The following is a 17,127-nucleotide window of genomic DNA, read 5'->3' as shown; positions in this document are numbered from 1 at the left end:
AAGTACCAATATCCACAAGTCTCTGCTTCAGAAGCATGAACACATAATAACTTGACCAATAAACGTTTACCTCACCCACAGGATATTATGGGGGAACTCTGTTTTTCCAAAAATAGAAAATTGGGCAACACCCAACACAAATATTAGGTTTTGCTGGGTCCACCCGTGAGTCCACCCACCTTCCAATCAAAACATTACGACCTTGAATATGCTTGAAAAAAACGTCTCAATTAAATTAAGGAAACCATAGTTTTTTCTTTTTTTTGTTAACAGTTTGGAAATTATCCAACATCTGTTCTGCATTTGTTTCTGTCATTCCAGCCACCCCTCTGTTATGTAATAGCACCTCAAATGTAAGAATTGCACCAAAGTTAAATAAAAATGACAAACACAAACAAGCACAATGAAACATGTGCTTTTAAAGATATTAATTATTAAAATGTTGTCTATTTTATCTCACAACAGCAGCATTTTTGGTTACGGTCTGTTATTTAGAAAGCTCTTACCAGAGGTCTGCAACCTTCAGGAGTAAAAGAGTCCTTTGATTCTGTTTCTTACTGATCAAGATCTAAATGAATCTGCAAAGTCGTACTTTACCCTTTAGGAAAATTTGACACTCCTTTGTTGTTACGTTAACAATAAATATGAATTGTATTTCTTTTCTGGCTTGAATAAAAACTTACTTACTATTGCTGTAAACCTGAACCTAAACATGCATTCATTGGTTTATGACACAGTAGAAAGATTATATAAAGAATTTGTATCTTTATTTTTTTTAAACTCTCATCTTGATAGCTGCTAACCATTGTTGCACAGCAAAAGATAATATGTGCTTTGAAGTCATAAAATTATCTGAACAATTAGAGAAGATCAGGCTTTTTACCAAATTTTAGCTTAGTATTTGAAATCTGTGCATTCTGGAGTGAATATGGCTCTGGTCAGTAGGGATGTAAAAACCTTTACATTGTTTGTCTTACTTACACCTAACTTATACATTTAGAAACACAACAAATCCATATTAAATCTGTGCTAATTTAGTAACCCATACTTTTAAAATAATTCTACTATTTTTGTTTTTTAGCCAGATAGTCACAATGGAGGGATACAAGAGCCACATGTGGCCTCAGGTTGCAGACCGCTGGTTAAAACTATTAAATCTCCAACTGTTTAACTCAACAGTGTAAACTTTTACTTTGAAGTTAGTTGAATCTAAAAAAAAAACAAAATCGTGTTACTGCAGTATTTTTACATTTTGGTAATGAGTATTTCCCCCCTGTCCTTTTGTAAAACTTTTTGAGTCGTCAAGTTAGAATATTTTATCACATTGACCCAGTTAATTGTATTGCTTCTGACAGGGGTTGTAAATCACCTTGGAAGATGCATTCCCACTGGACTCCACTGTCTGGACTTCACACAGCAGCCTTACAGTGTGTCCTCCTGCACGTGCTTCGCTCCACATCCCACACAGACACCACATGTTTTTTCCAATTACATAAATATTCCTTCATTTGTAATTCTCTTTTTCCTTTGTCTTGTTCTTACTCCGTACTTTTTTCTTCTTTCTCCCACCATTGAATGTGGCAATTCTCTTTCAGTCTGTGAATAATTGAACAGTCACGTTAGAGGGGGCTTCCCAGAACAAATCAAGGCTGAGGAAAGCGATGAGGATGTTGTTTGCCCATAGCACGACTCTGCCCCAAATATCACACACAATGTCAAGAGATACACGTGAGTCCTTGAAATACAAGTCCTGGTGTTGCGGTCTTTGCCAACCTGTTGACCACCGATGGTGGGCCAGAGAATTCCTTTAGTGAGGCAAGGAGAGTTATTACTCTCTAGAAATAATTTCTAGGAGATCTGATTTCCAATGCAGGGCTGTGCAATTTTAATGAGCTCTGAAGCTGTTTTGGACAAGTCTGCACTAAAATCCCCTCTGGACTTACGGTGAGTAAGAGCATGTGTGTGCGTCGGCTGTACCAAAGAGTGTGGGTATGGAGTTGTAAAATCCCATAGTGGCTTCGGCTCACGTGAGTTTCACTGGAGTGCAGGACTTGAGCCATGGGGGAGGGGCAATGAGTGAATGAAAACCTCATTCTATCGTTCCAGTACTTTCTTGTTGGGCACGAAAGGCAGAAGACATCCTTAATTTGTTAAACCTTTAAACAGGATGCAGACCCACAGCTAAAATCCACACAGCATGGGATAACAGGGGCAGTAAGTTCATTATGTGTAATCCTATTGATGCTTGTATGCACACACGTGCTGGTTGCATCGTCAGGAGTAAAATAGGGCAACGTTTTACCTTTATTATTTTAGTTTTATTATAATTGTGAGGAAAATGCCACATGTGACCATTCAATCCATCCAATAACTGTATCCAGAGTCAAAAGGAAAGCTGGGATCGTGAATATCTTGGGGTTTTCTTAAAAAAAAAAAGCAGCAAGGTCATGTCTCCTCCCTGTGCAACCACACATCCTCCCTCCACTCTTCTGTTATTGCCCATTCCTTCAATTCTTGAGAAGATGAAACGGGGGATGTAGCGGCTGTGTGCAAGAGCAGGGTAGGGGCTTCTCGGCTAAAAACTGCATGGATACAAGGGGGGGCCAGGAGGTGTGTGAGCAAAAAAGGAAATGACGGTTGTGTCTCTTGTTGTAGCCTGGCGCAGTCAGTGTGTCATAGACAGGCCCATCATGAAATCAGCCAGTCAGTGTGTCAGATTGTGTGGTGGGGGGAGTGGCACACACGTGCGCAACTGTGACTCTCGCTACGTGTTTGTCAGTTTGTGCAGCATGGCTGATTTCATCCATTCAGAGCGGCGAGAAGTCAAACCACACCCATGTTGTACTTGAGGCTTTTACCCTGATAGGCATCCTGCAGAATGCTGTTCTAGTGTGAAGGGAAATCATTAAATGTGGTTGCTTTGTGACTCATAAAATATATATATTTTTTAAAACATATACAATAAATGCATTTTTTTGCTTTTATGATCTGTTATTATTTTTCTCATTAGAAAGTCTCACAGTGCATATCATAATTGTTAGTAACCTTAAATGATTAATGTTCTTTAGTAGTTTAGTTTTTTCCACAAATACACTCTTACCTGTTAGATTAAACACACAAATAAAAAGACAAATATAAAATCACAAGTTAGACGGCAGAATGTCAAATCTAGTTGCCATCACAAACTTTAATAACTGGTGATACCCTTTTTAAATCTTTGCACGTGGCTTTTTAGCTGCTTCTTCTGATAATTTTTCCAAGTAAACTTAAAGAAACCCTCCTGCAATGAGAAGCCAATGGTTTTCTTTGACCTTTGGGTCAATACTTAGTGTAAAATTGCCCATAATGGGCTGTTCAGCTCCATTAAAGTGCTTTATAAAATAAAGCACTTAAAGGATTTTAAGGTAAAATGTGACACATTTGGATGTTTTTGTGTTTGTAGTAGCTCCACGGCATGTTAGAACCTTTTGAAATGCTTTAAAGAGCTTCACCGTTGTTTTTTCTGTGTGCATAGGCTACAATTGTCCCCCTTTGGAACTTTTATTTCAAAAGAGATTCTTTTGCCTGGCCCTAACACTGACTGGGTCAAGTGTGCAAGCAGGACTTCCAGCTTAACCTTGTGCTCTCCAAGTCTGTGGTCAAATTTTTTCTGTGCTTGCATTATTTTCTTTGATGTGTTGTGTTTCCTGCAAAAATTTTCAAGTAGCTCAACATTTAAAGCAGTTTCAAATATTAACAAAAAACAAGGTCTGATGATTTGTAACTGTTTTCAATTGAAACTAAAAATGTTTCGTAATGTTAAGTTGCAAGAATAAAGTAATAATTTTCATTCATGATGGGAGTGAGCTAACAGTCTTAGGTTACCCCATGAAAGCTACAGATGAGCTCAGATCAATGATCCTAAAATCAGCAAGAGCTGAGGCAGAAGATGACTCACAGACAGGACATCATGTTAATGACCTCAGAACAGACATGCCACTGAGTAGGACGAGAACTTCACAGGAAGCACTGGCATCAAATGTGGAGGAAAGGCAAGTACAAACCTCTTTGTAAACAGATTAAGGTGACTTCAGAAAAGCACCTGAGAACATATTTAAGTGGGGCCTTGAGGGTAAACAGTGGGAGTGTTGGATAGGGACTCTATGAGTCAGTCAAGTAATTTGGTTGAAAGACACTAGTAACCAATGTTTGCGGGAGACCAGCAACTCTACAAACAACAGAGAAGTGGCAGCAAAAGAACACATCTGATCTTCCAGACAAATGGAAATACAGTCCTCACACTTTGGTCTTGGTGTGTCCTTTAACGGTCTACGATTTTCCTATAACCAAAGTTGTGAGATTTTGCAGAGAATTTTTTTAAGCTTTAATTAGAAAGTAGCACGATGCTTAAGCAGTGTGGCTTTGAAGCTCCCGGTGCAGTCCATCAGAGGAGTTTAAATGTGCTGGAGGTGACCTTGTCACAATCCAAGGATACAGCTCCTATATTTTTTGCTGAAAAATCCATCTACCGGTAGTTAAATCCTCCAACAAAAATGTTTTTTTTCAGAGAAAATGCTTATTGTATTAATAAACATTGATGTTTTTTTGTACCTTTCTATATCTTCATATTTTATATCCGCTTGAGTTTTTTTTAATTCAATGTTGCATTCAAGGTATAACTTTTTGCCAGGTTTATGGGATTGTTTTAATTTTAAAAAAAGTATTCAAATAATTTAGCTCTGTTTGTAATGTTTGCATAAGATACTAGTTTCGACTCCTACTCACCTTTATAGAGCAAAAGGAAAATCAATGAATATGAATACTGACTACAGTAAGGCTGTGTTTGAGTCCAAACATGGCAGCTGGTTGGAGGATCAGCCAGCCCCCCACTACTTTTGGTGAGATTAAAGACTATAGTCTCACGCCCTACAATCCCTCCTTCCCACTGCCCTCTCCTTCCTGTTTAAGCCCCTCCACCCACCCAACTACCCACACACTCACGCACAATCCAAAATGTACAGTCTCTAAATCTGCCCCCCATTGTGCCGCACATCTGTTTAGCGAGAGAAGAGATTCAAAGCTGGAGTCTCATTCACATAACCTTAAATATTAAGACATAAAAAGCCAATGATAGTGTATGAACAGGTTTAAAAAAGAGAAAAACAAAAAAGTTGCTTTTAAAAATGTCATTTATTAAAATTTTTTCATGTCATTAATCATATATAAAAACCTGGATGGAAATGTTTAAAAATGAGAAAAAGAAAGCTTGAAGAGACGGTCGATTTGGGTTGAAGGAGATGGGATAAGGGCAGACAAGTGCAGTAGAGTGGGGGAGGGAAGACGAGTGGTAAGCCTTTACAGTTAGCTTACACCATGTAATAAGAAGGCAGCTAAAATAAACAAGACATCATTATATCTGACCAATCAGCTGTGGTCGCTGCAGTAGAAAACATACTTGGGGGGGAAAAAAACAAAAGATCGTAGACAATGAATAGTAGTAAGTGCAATTGTTTTATCAGACATACCGCAACCGTACAGTATTAAAACAGGAGGGAGGTGGAAGACGACCCCCGTCTCTGATCTCGAGTCACTATCTCGATCTTTGATGGAGGGTTTGTACTCTCCCTACCCCTAAAGCACAGACAGTAGCTCAATGACTGCAAGTGGCTCAGTGTGCACATGTTGGTTGAGTCTGATCGGTATGTGGAGTTTCAATTCACATAATTAGTGGATAAACTACTTATGCCAATTTTAAAAATATCATATTTTATATATTTACAATATATGTTGCAGGTAAATGCAATCCCATTGATAAACCTTTCCAATACTTATATCCTCCGAAAATTGTAAATATTTTGACGATTTTCTATGATCCAAAAGTTGGAGCTGGTAGCAGCGGTGGAGGGTGGTGCAAAAAAAAAAAAAAAGACTTCCTCCCTAGCATTTATGTTTCCTTTGTTTTGTTTTTTCAAGTTTTCAAGAGCACCATTATTAAGTGCAGCTCAGTCTGTTCCTCCACGGACAACACCTGGAATAAAAGCTTCAAAGGAAGCAAGCTCTCATTCCAACATGACAAAATATTCACTGTTGTTGCTGTGCGTGTGTGTTGGCTGGACATGTGAGCAGTTTGAATGCTAGACCTGGACACTGTTTTTTTAAGCAGTAGGTAGCTTTTCTTTCTGCTTTGGTGCTGCGTGTATTCTTAAAAATGTAAGATGATGAAGAACACATGTATGCATTCAAGATCAAGCGCACACTGTTTTTGTGAGTTGCCAACAATCTTAATCCGGTTTGTGAGCACCAAATGATTTTTTTTTTGTATCTGAACACATCCTATTTGGTTGAAGGCACAGTAGTCCAATAGTTTTTGTTTCACATGATAGTAAGAAAATGTGAAATGTCAACAATGTCTTTCTAATAACCCTAAAAACTGTAGGCCAAACTATGCAAGTGCACAGATGGTAATATTTAGCCACCCAATAAATAAATACATACAATAAATAGCTGCAGCATCAGATGAACACATGAATAAATTAACAGTGAGACTCAAGAGTCAGAGTTGGTCTTTTTGTTTTGTTTTGTTTTTTCCAACTGGCAGGAGTTTCTTGATCCTGATTGCCAGTCGGTTAGCAGTTAGAGACCAGGCACAGACATCTGTTCAATGGCATGATGGTAAAGGGGATCGCAAACCTCCAAGTGCCCAAGCATTACCTGGATTACCACTGTGAGATGTAAAAACATTTTCTTCCCAATGACTAGCATATCACATGTACAATACAACACTTGAATGTGTTTTGTGGTCCTCACATTACTAGCTACAAGAGTTCCTTCACTCGATGTAATGTCTCAGCAAACCTTATTTGCAAGTCATACTTTTCTGCCATCAAACAAGTATCGGGCCTGCTCTTGTTAATCTAAACTGAATCTAAACATTAGAAACTTTCACATTAAATACTGAGATCAGATGCTTCTATTATAGAATGCACGTCTGTCAAGTAAGATTTGTGCTGAAACAGCTATCACAGATTATAATGATTGCTTTCAAGTTGAGGATTAACTCGGTTATAGTCATTTCCAATCATAACTTCAAGTCCAAACTTCTTTGTCCTCTTGAACCTTTAACCACATCTGTTATTGTGCAAATTTGGATTTTTACTGATCCATGTTAAACATTTTTATGGATTTTACTGGGTTTAACACATGTATGCCCAGCTTGAAATAACAGTTTTACATGTGGCATTGATGAGGTTGGATCCATTATATAAATGAACAACAATTCTTTCCTTTTTTCCACAAGAAATGCATACGTAAAGACGACAGACCACCAGCTGGTTTCCTTCTTCCTTCCTGTCACAGCCACTTTAAGTTTGGTGTAAAAAAACGTGGGCTGCTGGCTCTTTTTGTGGTCAACACATCATGTCTCTAAGATGGCAGGACACACCTCTGGCAAAGATTTCAGCGTAACAATTGGAGACTGGCTTTGACCTTGATGACTGTGAGTTGTCTCCCCGTCACTATGCTTGTCAGCCACAGACTGGCTTTGGCACAAGACTGGCTTCTTCTGATTGTTGGTATGATTTGAGGGTGTGGTGGAGGAGATGAAGCTGTCTTGCATGGCAGGACTGCTTATCTTGCTTGTAAGGATTCTTCCGTTGCTGCTGGCGGTGGCTGTGTCAGTATGAGAGAAGCAGGACTTTCGTGGGGACAAAATGGGAGTGATGTGCACCCACGTCAGGCTTGGTTCAGAGCTCTGGCCTGCTTTGTAATTCAAGATCTTGTCAGGCTCCCTCCTCTGGCTGAATATGCTCTTCATGTCATCTCGCTGGTTGTCATTTCCCAGATGTGCCAAACGTTGGTTGGTATCAGACACCAATAGTGTAGAGGAGATGGGCAAATCCCCTACATCTTGATTATGCTTCACCCCCCTCTCTTCAGCGCTAATTCGAGGGTTCTTGCTAAGAACTGGAGAAGGTGTGGGGGATTCTGCGTCAGTCCAACTGAGTCTCCGCTTCTATCAAATGAAGAAGAAAGTAATTTGACAGTGCTTATGGTGGCGGTTACTCATTAAGTGAGGTTCTTGGATTGCAAGATAAAACATACTCCCTCACCTTGACTGGAATATGTAGCTGATCCTTGTGCTTATGTGGCGGGGTGGAGCCAGAAGGTTCCTGGAGGGAATGAGTTGAAGATTTGGAGATGGTTGAAGCTGTGCACACAGGCTGAGCAGAGATTTGTGGAAACCAAAGCTTTAGCATCATTTCCACCTGGAGCAGAGTATTCAGATACTTCTCCCTATAGAACAAGAAGATTGGGAAATGTTAATTTTAAGCAACCAACAAATGAAGATACAATTATGTCCATAGGTAGGAAACATGTCCACCTGAAGGAATGTGTCTATACTGGTGCAATCAATTTAGTCATGAAGTTAGTACTTAAAAGTTCTTGCTGCACCCGACATTTCTTTGTTCCATGTAAATATTTGGACACTTTTGTCACCTTGATGGTTGCATTCATCCTTTGTCCACTTTCCAGCATATCTCTATTGGTGTTGCCACAGCAAATCAGCTTTCACTGATTTTTACAGGTGGTTTGCCAGAAACTTTTATGCCAGTTGCCCCTTTCTTGACAACCCTGTATCATAACTAGGCTTGGGACCGGCAGAGGGAGACCCGGACTTTTGCCTCCTTAGTTATGCAGTGTTGTGAAGGGTTTTGCCCAAGGACCCACACTGGAGGAAGCTTGTTACGCCCCCTGGGAAACAAACTCTGGTTTCCGACTTGCCAGTCCTACATCTGAGCCATCCAGCCGCTCGTTGACCATTGCATGCGAGAGTTAGCATCTGTTTTCATCTGTTAAAGCAGCCATATTAATCTCCAAAGTCAGAATTATACCAATTGTTTCAACTTTAATGAAAGTCAATTTAAACGTGACAAAATTGCTTGGAACTAATTTCCAACTTGGGAATCAAGCTGCAACACTGGCCGCATATTTCTGGGAGACGTTTTAGAGTCTGCTATTTTGCCCCCTCTGTGTTGGACATGACCGTAGCACCCAACAGGGTGGTGTTCTTGCGCAAACTCCCTCAACTGCTGTCTCTTGATGTGAAAGGAGTAACAGCTCTACCAAATCTTCTTCCATGTGGCAGAGCTTTGCACACCCTAGATCCTTGAAAGTACATAGTTCATGGTCATGTGTAGGTGGGTAATTGGTTTGAGTTCAAAGATTGACAGAAAAATCTAAAGCTTTGCCTTGCAAAGTTCACTCTAATAGATCTTCACCAACCACCAACAAGTGTTTGATCAAACATGCATGAGCATCGAAGCTCTCACTGCATGATAGCATCCCAAGTTCATCTAATAGTCATTGAATAACTTCAACCCTGCTGCAACCCCTACTGTTATTAGAGCAATACTTAGAAAGAAAACACTAAAGGTGAAACAAGGAGATTGTCATCTTACCCACAATCTGGTCTTTGTAGAACTCCCACAATCCTCTGGATGCGATCCATGGCAACACTCTGCTGAAAACTACTTAACCCTGTCAATCAAAAAATATAATTCTTTAGTCAGCATTTACACTCAGAGGGCACGTGTTCAGGCAGATATTCTTACTGAGAAGCACGTTCACAAACAATGCCTTCATGCACACGCAGCTGTCTCATTACAAATCGCTACACAATGGAACACTCATGAGTGTAACAAAATGACCTTTTTCTATCATTGTTTGTATTTAGTGGCTGTAATTTCATCTATTGGCAAGTCTGCAGACATTGTAACAGAGGCAGTCATGCTTACCGTGGTCGAATCGACCCTTCTTCAGTCCATTCAGCAACTCCAGAAGGGGCCTAACAAAACCCTGCAGCTCAGCACACTGACAAAGGAAGAAGGAAAGAAGACAGATTGGAGTTTCGGTCAGGCCTTTTGCTCTGAAACAGTGTGCTGACTTTTCTCCTCCATGCAAATTACTGTCTCATCTCTCATGTCGTCCACAGTTTCAACTTACCTTCTGAGCAAACAGCAGATCTCCCTGTGATTTTGGTGTCTTGCCCATAGAATCCATCTCGCCAATGTGAGATGTTTTGCCAACACTCTCAGACTTGCATGACTCCTCTTCTTTATCTGTGAGGCTGTCACAAGTCCATTGGGACCTGGAGCTCTCGGATTCATCCTCTCTTTTGGTTGTAGCCCCACTTGTGCCACAGATGATGACAGAAGAAGAGCTGTCTGTCAAAAAGACGTCCGTGTCTTCCTCCGCCTGTTCCGAATCACTGAACAGGAGGCCGTCACTGGAACCAATAGAGTCAAAGGAGGGCTGGGTGGAGGTACTTCCTTGAGACTGCATCACTACAGGGGACAACAGAAGGATGTTGGAATAAAAGTGATTGTAGGTTCAGTTTACAAATAAGCAAAAAACAGATTTAGTTTAACTATTAAAGTCCCACTCTAATCATATTTTGATCTGTTGTAAAAACATTCTCTGTGGTCTTTTAGGTGTTTTTAGCCAAATTCTGTGTTGTTTTCTAGGACATAGGTTCTGCAGAATGGCAGGAGTTGATTAGAAATTCGCCTCTGAGTTGTGGATGAGGCATGGAGTAAGCTTTCCCTCATTTTCCAATTTTCCATCATCCACCTGTTCACACATTCTCCCGCTAGCTTACAGCACTACACACCCCAAGCCTAACATTATAGGTGCATCCTAAATGGTGATCAATATTGGAGCTATTCAGTCGTACAGTTTTGAGCCAGATGCCAGTTTAGATGAGGAAAACGAAGACATGCATGGATCTGATTGACTACAAGCGGATGCATCAGAATGAAGTGGAACAGGGAGATTGCGGCCCACCGACTACAGCACCTGCATCTCTGCTAGAGGCTTTTTCAAAACAGCATATTTTGTCTGCTCCAGATTGAATAAAGAAATACTTCGATATACAAATTAAAGCTTAATTTTAATGTTAAAAACATCAAAAACACTATTTTAATTAGAGTGGGTCTTTAAGTGTTTTCAATAGTGTGAAGCAGCACAGGAATTCTTTTTTTTAAGTTGGCAATGCCCTATTTACCCATCTTAACAGCAAAAATGTGAAAACACAAGACGGCTGCTATAGCAGTGCCCTACTTTAACATGGTGCAGAGTGGGACAGAGTATTTGCAAAAAAACAAACAATGGTGGCGATAGTCTGGCTTCCACTGAGGAAACTGGGGGAGAGTAAAATGTGAGGGGGGATGGGAGGGTGCCTAGTAGTGAAGTCAGAACCGACACTCTTCCTCTCCACCACAGCCTTCGGTGCTCTATGTAGCCCCTCCTCTCCCCTGTCTCGGGCTTGCTCTCCATCCCCCCCTTAGATCCAAGCTCACACAAACCACCCTTTTTTCCTCTCCGGCTGCATTTTTGCATGCATCTCATCTCTTTTTGCTGCTTACTTACCCTATTTGCTATGCACACATGGTGCCCCTCCTCTCCTCTGGCAGCCAAGCCTTTTTTTCTCCTCATACTTTTGCATTCTACATTTAGTATCCTGGCCATGAACCCCTTTCTAAAAGGTTTCCTCCCCCCTTTTCTTCTTTTAGCCTGTGTAATCTCTGAATGCCTGACAGTCCCACCAACCCATATGGGGAAAATGACAGCAGGGCTCGGAAGGTAGTTTTCAAACAGAACTGATAAATACATTAATCAGAGGTAGATCACATGCAAAAATTAATTAGCAAATGGTTAAAAGTAAAATTTAAACAAGGGTCCATTTTTGTTTTATTCATAGAGACTACTTTAAACTTTTTTATTTTTACAAAAGACATGTTGCTTTGCCTGCCATAATTGTGAGTAAGGATCCAACACTCCCACATTTTTTAAAGAACGCATTATATATTGTAAGAGTGAAGAGAAAATGAGAAGTTTGCTGCTTCTCTGTGTGTCACCATGATCTAAATTACGGATTTATTTGCTACAAGAACCCTAAACCTTATTATATATTCATTTATCAGAAATTAATTTCACATAAAAATTCATAATTTTAAAAACAAAACCTTCAATTTTCTATCAACTGAAATAATTGAAACATAATTGATTAGGCTTTTTCCTCATATGTATAACTTTAGAAAATACATACAATTTAACATGAAACAAGGAGATGTAGAGGTTTTTTTAAGTAAAACTCTGAAACCTTTATAAAAAATAACAAAAACTTTAAAATACTTACCTCAAATATTTGTGATGCAGCTGCCAAAAAAGCGGACAATCAAGAATATCCCTGTCGGTCACGCAGATCCGTCAGTCCTCATGCCGTCGCTGGAGCATCATCGGGGCGCCCAGCCTCCGCTTTGACACAACCTCGCAGCCCGACCCCTCTTCAAGGCTTTGCTTGAGCTGCCTTCCTCCCTCGACCGTTTACGAGCGTCAACATGTGCGAGGATCCACGTGCCAGCATTGTGGACCCATCCTAATGGCTGCCGTGAAGTTTCAGCGGCGCGCGCGATTGGCCGAATCCTCCAGCCACTGAATGCTTTGCTCGTCGCTGATTGGAGGTCGAGGAACTCGGGCCCCGACGGTCCCGCCCACTCATGTGTCCACAGTGTGTGTTGAAGGGGAAGCGCGGATCTACTACAGCCAGCGAATGTAAACACATGCACGCGCGGCGATATAGACGCCTATGGTATAGATACATATAGAGAAACGAGGACTACGCCCACTCACGCTGAGAATATAGAAACCAGGGTTAAACACTAGAAAATTAGAGCGTTTATGCAACGCAGATCACGATTACTCCACGAGTTAGGAATGAAAAATAATGGAAAAGTTTGCAATTTTTTAATAAAAATAAGAATCTCTTTTGGTATTATTATAGTCGTATTTCTTTCAGAAGAGCCAATAAATCAGATTAAGCAGCTTTACAATCAAGAAAATATTCAAGAAAATGAATGTATAGGCTGAAAGAATATGTAAATAGATATTTATAGAGTTTGGATTCTCTTGTGTGAAAGCAACTGCTACACATTTTTTTGCTGGTTGCACGTAACCATATAATGATGCTGTTGTTGTCATGTGGTGTTGTGAAATAACGGACCACACAGTCCACCTCTAGGCAATTTCACACTCTAACAAGCCGTATTTAAAAACCTACTCCAATAAAAATGTTGTTGGTGTTTTTAACATGTTCTTGTGGTGTTTTTTTTTATAAAATGGACGATATAGATAAAGAAAATTAAGATTAAAATGACATTTCTTTATTCAAATCGTGACTCAGGAGCAAAAAAAAATGCCGTCTGAAAAAGCTCAGTGACGTAAGTGCTACAGTTGGCGGCTGCAAGCTCCCTGCTCTGCTCCATTCTGATGCATCTACTTGTAGACAACTTGATTCATGTTAGTTTTTGTTTCAGAACTGTACAGCTGGATAGATCCAATATTGCCCTCCATTTTTGTTACACTGGTAATGTTATGTTAGGATTGTAAGAAGCTGTAAGGTAGTAGAAGAGAAATTAAACAAAGTGATGATGGAAAATGAGGACAGGCTTACTCTGCGGCAACAGTTTCGTCCACAACTCAGAGGCCAATTTCTCCTGCTGCTCTGCAGAAATTGTATTTTTTTTTCTTTAGCCTAAAATTGGCATGATTTAAAAGACCACTAGAAGACTTAAAAAATAGATCAATAGATGATCGGAATGGGACTTTGAAGATCTTCCTGTTGACATGTTAAACACAAATCCTCAAAAGAAAAATTACAATTGGGTCTTTGTTGAATCTGGAAATTGTTAATAGTTCTGTTAAGTCAATTTAGATTTTTCTTGGACATTTAAAAAAAATCTCTACATCTGAATTCTTTGCACTTTGTTTACTAGATTTTGCTCCTGCATTTAAAGCTCCCATAAGGCAGAGATCCACCCCTCCTCCCTATAGCTTACCAGAATGAACTCAGTGACCACCACTTGAAACGAATGCGGTTCCAATCCTTCAGCATGAAAACACGCACGCACACTTCCATCTATCTCTTCTGTAGCATGGGAAATGTTTTTGTTGCATGTGCACATCGGAAAACACTTCCATCTAGATCTGATGCCTGCTTTTAGATGTTCATTTTTCAATTTAAGAAGCAGTATATGGTAAAGAGAAGCCTGCCCTGCCCCCCCTGCACGTACAACGTAAACATGAACCCAATGGCTCCTTCCTCCTCATATAGTGGGGCTGTGCCCTTGACTGACACAACATGTTGTTGAGTTGTGGCCACGCACAGCCCACTCCCTCTTATTGTTAAAGCTCAACAAAAGTTAACCTTTGGCTAAAGAAAACCAAGTGAATGGTCGTGTTTGTATGGTATAGGGATCAGTGTTCAAACGGTTTGCAGCATTCCACAACACATACACCAATGAACCTAGTAGAGTTCATGTGTGCTGAAGACCTCCCCCCATCATTTCCATCCTTCCATCTCTGCTCCCACAGATTACCATCCCCCACCTGTTTCCCTGTGTTTTTTCGTCTCTACCGCTCCTTTCCTCATTATCAGGCAATGACATGCTCCACAATCCGAGAAGATGGATGTAAGTAAAGTCAGGCAAGAAACACCTCTCGTCAAAGTAAAATGTTTTTCATTAGCAGTAATTAGAAAGAAAATGAAAAATTGTTAGGAAGTTTTGCAATTAAACATGACAGCCCCTCCATATATACGGGAGAATTCTGTAAAATCATGAAGGACACGTAATTGAAAACAATAATAAAGACTTTCCCTGGAAGATTGAAATCTTGCTTAGAAACATGTTGAAGGTCAAATGCGGCAGCAGCACATGGAGCCATGGACCCAAACAGGAATCTGATCTGGGGAAAGGCAGAGGTCTTAAACTGCTTAATCTGGTTCACTGTGGTGACTAACATATCAGGTTTCAGCTGGCTTGGAAGTCCTGACTTCCCAGATTTACACTTTTTTACCAGGCTCACGCTGACTTAAAGTTTAGAAGAAATGCATTTCCTTCCTTTATTTTATACTTCCTTCCTGCCCTTTATTTAATCAGTCATCTCCTTAAAAAATTGATTGTGGGAGGAAAAAGACAGTTTCATGTCATTATTTTTTTATCTACTAGGAATATTGTGTGGTAGAAAGAAGAGAGACGTTGGGGTTTATGTCCAAGAAAATAAAAAGATAATGTAAAATAGAAAAATAAGGATCTAGATTTTTCCATTTTCCTCCACAGCTGCAGACTCCAGGCATGTGCGCTGCAGAGGGGCGTGTGCAGCTGCTGACAACCTGCGCGCTCCGCATGCCGGAGAGGCGCTCCACCGCGGGATTTATGAATGAATTCAAACGACACGCCCCCTGCCGCGAGACAGCCAATGGCACGTGACACAGTTTAGACCACACCTCCCAGTGAGACGCAGATTGACCAATGAAAGACTGCTTGGGGATTCTGATGTTGCATAATTTTTCGGAGGGCTGCACGTTTCAAGCGTACGGTGACCACGAAAGGGGTTCTGTGGTTTTCTACCAGTCAAATTAATTATTACCAACAAGCAAGTCTGGTCTAAGTGTTTGAGCTTCACTTCTATGCTTTACATTATATTAAGTCAAACAGATGTTAAGAAAAAAATAACAAAAAATTCCTTAAATTTTCCGAAATATTTGGGATTTAATACCTATTTTTGTTTGCAATTCTAACTGTATTTCACTATAATCCATTTTTTAGCCCTGGAAATGAATGAAAAGAGTATTTCTGCCTGTGTTAATTGTTTTCGGGGCCTCTAAAAATTTAAAGACAGGGCTCCTCTTCATATTTGTATTACACAAGCTCCAAGTTTCACACTGTGTTATAGATTACGTAATATTTTTAATATATTCACATTCTGTGACCGCAACAGAATAAGAAAAAAGAAGATCCCTCCTGTGTCTCCATTCAGACTGCACAAGTGTTTATTCTAATATTCTCTATTGCAGAATGATGCAAATTTATGTAACCCTCACGGAAATTGAATGCTTTTAAACTGAAAAAGACAAGGAAAGGACACATTTTAGAATATGTAAATGAAAGAAACCTTTTTTTGTGCTGAAAACGAATTAAATAAATGGGAGAAATATTGAAGTGAGACTTCAGTTGTTCAGTTATGCTCACATAAATTAAATGATTTGATGGAGCGCGACAATGAAGCATCCATCTATTTAATATAGCACTTTAATCCACTGCTAGGCCACAATCATGTTTATCTGTATGAAAAATTCAGATTCACGACAAAACAGGATCATATACCGATACTTTAATCTGAATAAGTCCACACATGAAAATAATGTCCAGACAGAAATGCAGAAGCTAGGGTTTAAAACAGGGCTTTCATAAGCCTGTATTATGCACCTGTTTATTTTTGGTCTTTGAAATACATTTACTTTTGAGAGAGAGCTAAATTTTTATTTAGTGGTTCTCAATCAAACCGTTTTTTGTTAAATGATATTTAAGGGAAAAAAAAACATCACTGACTGGAATTGTTGAAATGCATGAAGATGTGGTCCACCATCATATTGCATTGTATTATAAAATAAGATATCATGACTTTAAACGAATTTCTGAAAACGTTAAAAATATGACATTTTTATTGTGGCATATTTTAACAGTGGATTTTCAGCGTGTTTAAAGTTTTGCAAGAGCTCCGCCTTGTGGCCAAAGTGAGCCTGTCCTTGTTCTTTTTTTCTACGTCACTTAAATGTTTAAATGTTTAATGACCGTACATTATTATTAAGTGATCTGTGGTGCATATATTCAAATGTCCTTGTTTTATACGATGTTTTTCCCCTAAATTAAGTCCCATTGGTGGCTCCTCCACAAAGCTTTATTTTAATTTTAAGCAAAGCTATGGAAAAATGTACAGCAAACTGTGGATATGAATGATCAAAATGTCTTTACCATTTTTATTTTATTTTAGTTTATTACACCTTGCATCCAAATTAGGCTCAGGACACTGACGTAAATGAAAAGGGGAATTGGGATTTTAATCTAATATTGTTCACATTCAATACATTTCAGCATAAAAATACAATTTAATTGTTTATCACTTTTAAGGATTTCTTATTGTTTGTGATAACGTCCGTATTATATTTTTTGATACATTTTTTTTTAAACACAGTGTTTGCAGAAGTGTGTCTCCATATGCTGGCTGAACATTATTATGTATCTTTATGCA

The 17,127-nt window shown here is 39.5% G+C and overlaps 1 protein-coding gene across 1 annotated transcript; it reads right to left on the bottom strand.

Annotated features, from left to right (window-relative positions):
• Positions 1–5,739: 5,739 nt before the first annotated feature.
• On the bottom strand, positions 5,740–12,443 carry LOC101157319 (circadian-associated transcriptional repressor). The gene is made up of 6 exons (XM_004078155.4): positions 12,176–12,443; positions 9,982–10,322; positions 9,774–9,849; positions 9,438–9,516; positions 8,088–8,271; positions 5,740–7,990 (listed from the first exon to the last, which is right to left on the bottom strand). The coding sequence occupies exons 2-6, from the start codon at positions 10,318–10,320 to the stop codon at positions 7,394–7,396; spliced, it is 1,275 nt and encodes a 424-aa protein (XP_004078203.1). The 5' UTR covers positions 10,321–10,322; positions 12,176–12,443; the 3' UTR covers positions 5,740–7,393.
• Positions 12,444–17,127: the final 4,684 nt, after the last annotated feature.

The sequence above is a fragment of the Oryzias latipes genome, chromosome 16 (assembly GCF_002234675.1).
Source record: "Oryzias latipes chromosome 16, ASM223467v1".
NCBI classification, from domain to species: Eukaryota; Metazoa; Chordata; class Actinopteri; order Beloniformes; family Adrianichthyidae; genus Oryzias; species Oryzias latipes.
The sequence above is the reverse complement of the archived record's forward strand: the minus strand, read 5'-3'. Positions and strand labels throughout refer to the sequence as shown.